This window comes from Anas acuta, chromosome 25 (assembly GCF_963932015.1).
Source record: "Anas acuta chromosome 25, bAnaAcu1.1, whole genome shotgun sequence".
Lineage (NCBI taxonomy): Eukaryota > Metazoa > Chordata > Aves > Anseriformes > Anatidae > Anas > Anas acuta.
The window spans coordinates 1319205-1326845 of NC_089003.1; the positions used below are offsets into that span (position 1 = coordinate 1319205).

General features: G+C 48.7%; 1 protein-coding gene across 4 annotated transcripts; it reads left to right on the plus strand.

Annotated features, from left to right (window-relative positions):
• Positions 1-133: 133 nt before the first annotated feature.
• On the plus strand, positions 134-6240 carry TMEM106A (transmembrane protein 106A). Of its 4 annotated transcripts, XM_068660852.1 has the most exons (9): positions 134-296; positions 2029-2264; positions 2632-2695; positions 3085-3244; positions 3516-3656; positions 4070-4113; positions 4742-4795; positions 5477-5646; positions 5803-6240. In XM_068660852.1, the coding sequence occupies exons 2-8, from the start codon at positions 2045-2047 to the stop codon at positions 5595-5597; spliced, it is 804 nt and encodes a 267-aa protein (XP_068516953.1). In that variant the 5' UTR covers positions 134-296; positions 2029-2044; the 3' UTR covers positions 5598-5646; positions 5803-6240. The 4 variants fall into 4 exon arrangements, with proteins under 4 accessions (XP_068516953.1, XP_068516950.1, XP_068516951.1 ...); XM_068660849.1 differs by having other exon boundaries at positions 139-296; positions 5477-6240; XM_068660850.1 differs by lacking the exon at positions 134-296 and adding an exon at positions 312-499 and having other exon boundaries at positions 5477-6240.
• Positions 6241-7641: the final 1401 nt, after the last annotated feature.

Sequence of the window (7641 nt, forward strand, 5' to 3'; positions counted from 1 at the left end):
GGGGGGAGGAAAGGGGAAGAGGGCAGAAAACCTCCTCTTTCTTCTCTCTGCTGACAATAAAGCTCTTTATTTGGCTGGCTCTCATGGGGCTTTTCACAAGCAGCAGCTCTGGATGGAGCTCTCGGTCTGGGCTGTGGGCATCCAGGGCTGTCCCAGCTGCTCACTCCCCCGTAGCAGCACCAGGGCCCCAGCTGGGCGGCTGCCCCCGCTTCCCTTCCGGGGAGGATCGCAGCCCGCCCCGCGTTGCTTTCGGTTCCGCTTCTCTGGGCTCAGCAGCCACCCGTGGTGGGCGACCGGTAAGCGGGGTGGCTGGAAGGGACCCCAAGCAGCTCCAGCCCCTGGTGGCCTCCGGCAGGGCTACTGGGGGCTTGGGGCTGCTGCTGGGGGAGTGTGGGGCTGGGCCCAGAGAAGCCCCCTCAGAACAGTGGGGCTGGGGCTGGCCATGGCGCAGGGGCAGTCGGGCCTGCAGGAGCTCGTTGCGCCCCCGTGGTGGTTCAAGGTGAGGGGACCTGATCCCTATCAAAGCTTACCTCTGTTGGTTACCTTCCACTTCCCCTGACAGACCTCAGGACTGTCCCTGAGGATAGTGGTGTGTGGGGCAGGGTGTGTGGGTTAGAGCAGACCCAAAGGACTGCCTGGGGGCAGTACCTGATTGAGGTGAACTTCACCTGCTTGCAGCTTGCACTTGGACACACAAGTGAGTCTTTTCCCAGCTTCCGTGGTTGTTTGTCCCAGCTGCGTGAAGAATCTGTTACTTCTCCTCCTCACTGCTTGTTTCGGAAAAAGCTGGTAAACATTAACTGAGAGATTAGAGAAGCTGCAGCTTTGCTTCCTGGGGCGTTCAAGAGACTGCTGAGATTGTAACGCAGTCCCTATGGTAACGGGGCCCTTTTTCTTTCTGTGTTAGGGAAGCCCAAATCCTTCAGGTGTCCTCATCCTTCTCTTTTACTCAGTGTTCCCCACCCCCTTGCAGCACACTGTTATCTGTCTTGCAGAACCTCCTCGAGTCCAGGGGATTCAAGGCTGCGGAAGGTTCCTCTGTGGCTCTGCAGGGCTGCAGCCATGTCCTGCCCCTGGATAAATGAGATCCTGATTCTTCCCTTGTCAGCTCTGAAAGGAACAGCTGCCCCTGGAATCAGCTCTCAGATATGCTCTGGTTTCTGGGCTGAGCGATAAATCCCCTGTGATTCTATGCACTTTGACTCTCATGGTGGTTCTGCACTAGCAGGTGGTGTTGTTTCCTCCCTGGTATGTTTTGTAATAGAGCCCTGAGGGGTTATTCACTCAAAGCCTCTCTATCATCTGGGTAAATGTAGATGCTGCTGGTATCAAAGCAAAGCATCCTACCTCTGAGTCGATGAAACCATACTGCCTACAGCAAAGACTGTCACCAGTAGCAAACTGGGTTCAAGTGATGCCTTTTGTGATGAAGATGCATCGTTTTCTCTGCTTGGTATCGTTAATGCTGTTGAGAGGATTACTAGGAGCTGAGAATTTAACTATCAGAAGCCTGGGAAAATGAGTTCAGCTGCCACTTTAACTTTTAGAGATAACGTAAGGCTACGGAATCTAAAGATAGTTTATGTTTTTACATTGAGCACTATTTGATTTTACTTAGGCTAGATTAGGACTGCCAAGGGGATACACGTGAGTAAAGACTAGGCAAGAATTTGAGAGTTGTACTTCTGAGCGACGTTGTTATCTTAAAATGTTCACGTGCTTTGAGTCAGCATTCCACTCTTTTTACCAAATACCATGAGGTGAAGAATCTGGCATGTTTGTAAGTGGCATCCTCAGACTTTTTCCTGCAACTAGAGTGTCTAGGAGATTTAATATCTAGGAGATTGAATATTTAAAATATAGAGTCACTCATCTTTTAAAGCAACTTCAGAGCTGTGCTTTAGGAAACTTAGCAAATGTAAATGGTGTGATACTCGTGATCTCCTACTGTAAACACTGACGGTGCTGCTCTTGTAGATTGATTTACCCAGGCAATGTTCTTAATGCATTTCTTCGTGTTGGACACAGAATTCTTCCTTCAGCCATGGGTGGAAAAATTTCACAGTTCTGGAAAACATCTGCCCAAAAGGAGAGTGAAGGGAAGCTGATCTTACCTGGGCAACTGGATGCTGAAGATGAAATCGCCAATTATGCGAGCATCAACGGAGGAGATTCTGCTACACCCGGCATGCTTGGTGCAGGCATCTTACGTCGAAGCTATGTCAATTGCCCAACATGCCAGGGAACAGGAAGGATCCCCAGGGGTATGTAATTCTTCTGCACGCTGCCTCTGTGTTTTTAGAGACTTCTGAGGTAGGAATGTGGCTCTTTGCCTAAAGACCTTGGCTGAACCATTTCATCTCTGGTTCATCAGTGACTTCCATGGGTGCCCCTGCTAGGGGAGAATGGGGTGGGAAAGCAGATAGTGCTGCTTTTAGAGAATTATTTGAAGCCTGTTAAGGAGCTCCTGAGGAGTTGTTTCAGTTCCAAGCTGGGAATGCCCAAGCTTAACTCTTAATTACCTCACACTTGCCTTCTAAATTGGACCTGTAAGCATGGGCAGACATTAAACTGCAATGCAGTTTGCTTTATTCACTTGTGTGGTCTCTGATCTGCCGCTGCCTCTTTCAGAGCAAGAGGAGCAGCTGGTGGCACTGATTCCATATGGTGACCAGAGGCTGAAGCCCAGACGAACGTAAGTCCTACTAAATGAATTATTTTTCTCGTCTTTTGAATGTTTGTTCTGTGTGCAGAGGGAAGCATCAGTCTTGTGGGTGTTTTGCTGTTTGTGCTCTGGCTTGCGGTAAGTTTGGTGTCCACAATGTCTTCAGCAGTAGGTGTTGGACAGTCTTCTGTGGGGGAGGAAATGCCCAGTTGTTGGGGATCTCCAGTGATCTCTGCTCTAATTCAGCATGCCGCTGTGTGGGACTCTTATCCTGCTTCTGCTGTGGTTTGGGAGCTGGCAAATAGCTCTGTTTTCTGGTATTCCTTTTGTCCCCTGGCTTTCAGCTGGAGCAGGGCTGCAGGTGCTTGTGACAAGGGTGACAAACCATGAGTGACTGTGGCCTTGGTGGTATTTTGCAGGAAACTCTACGTATGTCTTGCTGTGACAATCTGCCTGCTGATGACATCTCTCAGTATCTTCTTCCTGTTTCCTCGCTCCATTACTGTGCTGCCTGCAGGGCTGAATGCCTCCTCCATTGGTTTTGATGTCAATACCACCAGTATATACCTCAACATGACAGTAAGTGCTCGCTCAGCTCTCAATCAAGCAGATTTTTAGGGCTCCCTGCTTATCTCCTGTGCCACTCCGTGTAGGCTGGCTAGCCGATGGCTGGCTGATGTCAGTCTTGTCATTCCTGCCATTTCAGTTTAATCTCAGGCTGCTTGGAAGCAATATCAGGAGTATATTTTGTGCTGCTGCTGTAAGACCATAACAGGAACACATTTGAAGCTACTTGGCAACAATAGCCCGTGGCCCTGCTACAGGGTGGTTTTTGTCTTTCTTTCCTCAGAATGTGCTGAATATAACTAATAGCAACTTCTACCTGGTGACTGCTGTGCAACTAGACATAGAGGTTTTGCACCAGTCCCTGGTAGTAGGGAAGACCAATGTGAAAACCCTGCTGAACGTCAGCCCTTTGCAGAGCGGCCAGGTAAGCTCTGGTGTTTCTTGCATTTCCTTCTAAACTAATCTGGATGCCCTAGGCAGGGAGGTCCTTTTTGCACACTTGACCCACTCCTGTGATCTAAGAATGTACCTGTTGCTGGGTTTGAAGCCATACCAACTTCTGGCAGGGCATATTTGTCTTAGACTAGACTCTGGAGGGAGCACTTTGAGTGCAACTGATCCATCCTTACTGTGAACGTCATGTGTATGGCCTAGACGGCCCTCTTAAGGTCTTTTTGGACTGAATTTCTGATTATTTTTTTACATACTGTTAATAATTGCATTGAATTAGGCTTGAAATGTAGTTTAAGACACCTAACGACAGTCCAACTCTGGCTATTTTTAGTTTTTCAGTTGTATGCAAATGTAACTCTAGTTCTTGTTTCTTGCTCTCTTCAGATCTATTACATGGTGGCCAGTATTATATCGGATGACAACACTTAGTGAGTAATTCATAAAGACTTCTTCCTTTGATTACTAAGTAACCCTAGTGCTTGTAGGCATTCTATGACTAGATTTCCTGCACTGGTCCTGTCTGCAGTGAAGTGAGTACGTTCTTTTCAGTTTATTGCGTGGAGTCGATCCGGATAAAAGTTTGGCACATTAATTTTAAGCTTGTTTTCTATTCTCTGCTTAGTGTTGGCTCAACAGTGTTGTTTTCCATATGTTCTGATGAGGAGGCGATGGTATCAGTTCAATGTCTAGGCTGTAAACTTCTAACCTCTCATTTGTGAGAAGCTAAAGGAATTGTACCTTATGCAAACTGCAGTTCTCTGCAAGTAACCAGCAAATTATGCAGAGTTCCTGGTAACCAAAGCTTCTGTGCAGGCAGGCTTTGCATTGCATATATACAAGACCTGTGCTTACTAAATCCTCAGTTGTGTTATACTGGCAAAAAAAACATCTTCTACTGTTGTAGAAAGAGCTGTTCTCAAAGAATTTTGACTGCATAGTTGTTAGAATAATTCACAGAGATGTTTTTAGAGAAGCAGAGAAACAGTGGAATGACTGAGGACAGGACATGCGTGGTGCAGGCAGCTCCTGTGAAATTAATTCTGTTTTCTCTTGCAGTAACATTTGCACCTGGACAAAAGTCAGAGTTCACAATGTTCTGCTACACCTACAGTAAGTGTTGCCTGGTTCAGAGCTATAACTAACATTCATGTGAACCGCATTTCTTTCTTGGACACCCTTCGGAAGAAGGTCAGCCTGTCAGTGCTCTTTAAGACCAGAACTGCCTTCAGTGCAAATACGCTGTTACCTAGATGGGTGTCCTGAGGTGTGTGGGGGGGATAATTCTCCAAAGCCACTGGTGCTGAGAAGTTCCTGGGATTCAGGCTTCATGTAAGCAACAGTGACAGCTTGAGCTTTTGTTATACGGCAAGCAGGCCTGGCAGACTTCTGTCCATAATACTAATTGTAGCTGTGAAGTAGCTCTTCATCCCAGAGCTGGAAGTTAATTACTAGTTTGATTATGCCTGCTTTCCTGGTGCTGTTGGGGATCAGCCTGGACTCTGGGTGTCTGACCCCAAATGTTCTAGCAGCAGGTGCTGAGAGTAAGACGGGAGAAAGCAGGCTCTTCTGTGTATTCCATTGCCTGAGGCAGCTCTTTAAACTAATGCCATCTGAAAGATGCTTTTCCACTCCACCGTGTGAAATTGAGCTGGGGATATCTCAACTGCTGTGTTCTGGGGCTGTGTCATTGGGACAGGAGAGGACAGCAGTGGAAGCTCACCACAGGACCTGTGCATTATGAGAAGTCTTACCTGGGGCAATCACAAGTGTGGCTCTGCTTTTGCCTTGCAGGGGTACCCTGACCTGCACGTACCTGTGTCACTCGGAGCAGGTGGCTTTTGAAGACTACCAGTACGTGGACTGCCGGGGGAACGCTACGTTACCTCACGCACTGTACCGCCGCCCACCGTGACAGGGCCAGGCTGGCAGAGCTTTTGGGTGCTGGGTATTCCATCACAAAGGCAAGTTGTAGGGAGACAAACTCGTGGGGCTGCTTCTCAACCCATGCCTTAAGCCAGGAGGCTTGGTGTTTGCTGGGCAAGGCTCCCATCTCCCTTGTGAAGATGGTAATGTACTGGGACTGTACTGCCCCTAGACTGCAGCTTTTTTTCTTTCAGTTCCTTATCGTGGCTGACCCTACAGCTGAGTGGCCAGAGGATGGGGTGTCACACTCTGCCATGTTTCACTGCTCCATCAGAGGTGGTGGCCAATTAGTCTAACCCTACTTGTTTCTTCCTTGCACAATTTTGTACTCATGTCCTGAATTTAATAGTTCACAACTTGCAAAGGGACTGGGGTGAGACGTGGCTGGATCACATCTGTATCACCAGTGTCTGACACTTGCACAACCTGTTCCATGGGAGCAAGAAACAGGACTGATGTCTCTTATATTGTTTTTTTTTTCTCTTAAAAAAAACTCACAACCTACTGTATATCGTGCCAAAACACCACGTGAGAGTGACTCTGATACCTGCTGTTTGAGCTCTCTGGTGTAGGAGGCAATAATGCAATGCCTTGATTTGTCTTTTTATACATAAATATATATTTTAAAATAAGATCATCCTCCAGGTGTTTTGTAATGGGATCCATTTCAGTAAGGATAAAATGTGAAAGACTTGCTGTTTTCCAGCCAGCGGTATGTGGTAGCTGGTACCTGCTGTTTGTTGAATTGCTTTCCTGTACACTTTACCATCGGATGCTCAGAACATGAGCAAGCATGAGTGAGAAAAGCATAGTTTGCTCCAATGTCAGGAAACAGACCTTTTCTGTGTTTTAGTTTGTGCAAAGCTGCAAGACAACCCAAGAGCCTTTTACAGCCTTCTGTGTGCTGACACTAGTGTTCCCTATGCCATGGATGAGTTAAATGTATGCCTCGGGTTCTAGTTTGGGTGCTGCCTGGTCAAATAGTAGCCAGGGAGTTTCGGGACTAAACTTTTAACTCCACTGCTGAGCACTTTCTCTGCCCACTGGAGAGCAGTGCAGGGTGTGAAGTGCAGTCAGAAGAAAACCTCTGCTCCTTTCTTCTAAACACGTTTCCCAAACACTTAACTCTTACAGAGCTGTTGCAGTGTTGCTTCTCCCTGTCTCATCACACTGAACTGGTAACTAGGCACCTTCCTCCCTCGAGCAGCTAATTAATTCTGGAGTAATCAGCCAGTAATCCTGGAGTCAGGCACTACTGGCAACAGCACTTCTGCGGGCAAGAAATAGGACTTTGGCTGTGGGAAAGGGCTCTGAGGAGGGAAGGACAGGACATGATAGAACCAGGATCCCTTTGAGATGTGATGTTTTACTTAAGGATTAGCTTTTACTGCTGAAGGTGGTGAAACTGCCCCTTAACGCTGTACACTCGTAGTGCTGGATTCACGAAGCCTGTCCACTTCTGATGGAGATCCTGGGTCTTTACTTCTGGCCTGCAGCCTACTCCTGTCTTACCATTGCTGCAAGTACTGCAGAGCCTAAAAGTGAAACAGCGATATTATTAATCCTTCAGCAGCACAGCACTGCGTGAAAAACCACTTCGGTTTCCTCGGGGTGTGACGGAGCTGAGGGCTGGCTCCGTGTTATTCACAAAGGACTCACCAACCGCCTCCTTACCGCTCTGAGCCCTACTGAAACCAAGCAAGAAGTGATAACAATAAAACCACAAACAGAGCCCGGGAGGGGCCACACCAAGAAATTTAACGCCCGTTCCCTGGGACTCCGCTGGGTGCCGGGGCCCTTACCGTGAAGCGGTCGGGCAGCTTGGCGCTGGTGGTGGGTGCTCGGTGACACGGGCAGCAGCAGCAGCGGGACACCCGAGGCTCTGTGGAGGGACCGGAGCCGCCGTGAGCCGCTCTGCCTCAGAGCCCCCCCCCCCCGCTCCCCTCACCCCCTTCCCGGCCCCGTTCCCCTCACCGGGCGGCGGGCTCGGGGTCACGCCGGTGCCGGGGCTGTGCTTGGGGTCCCCCTCGAGG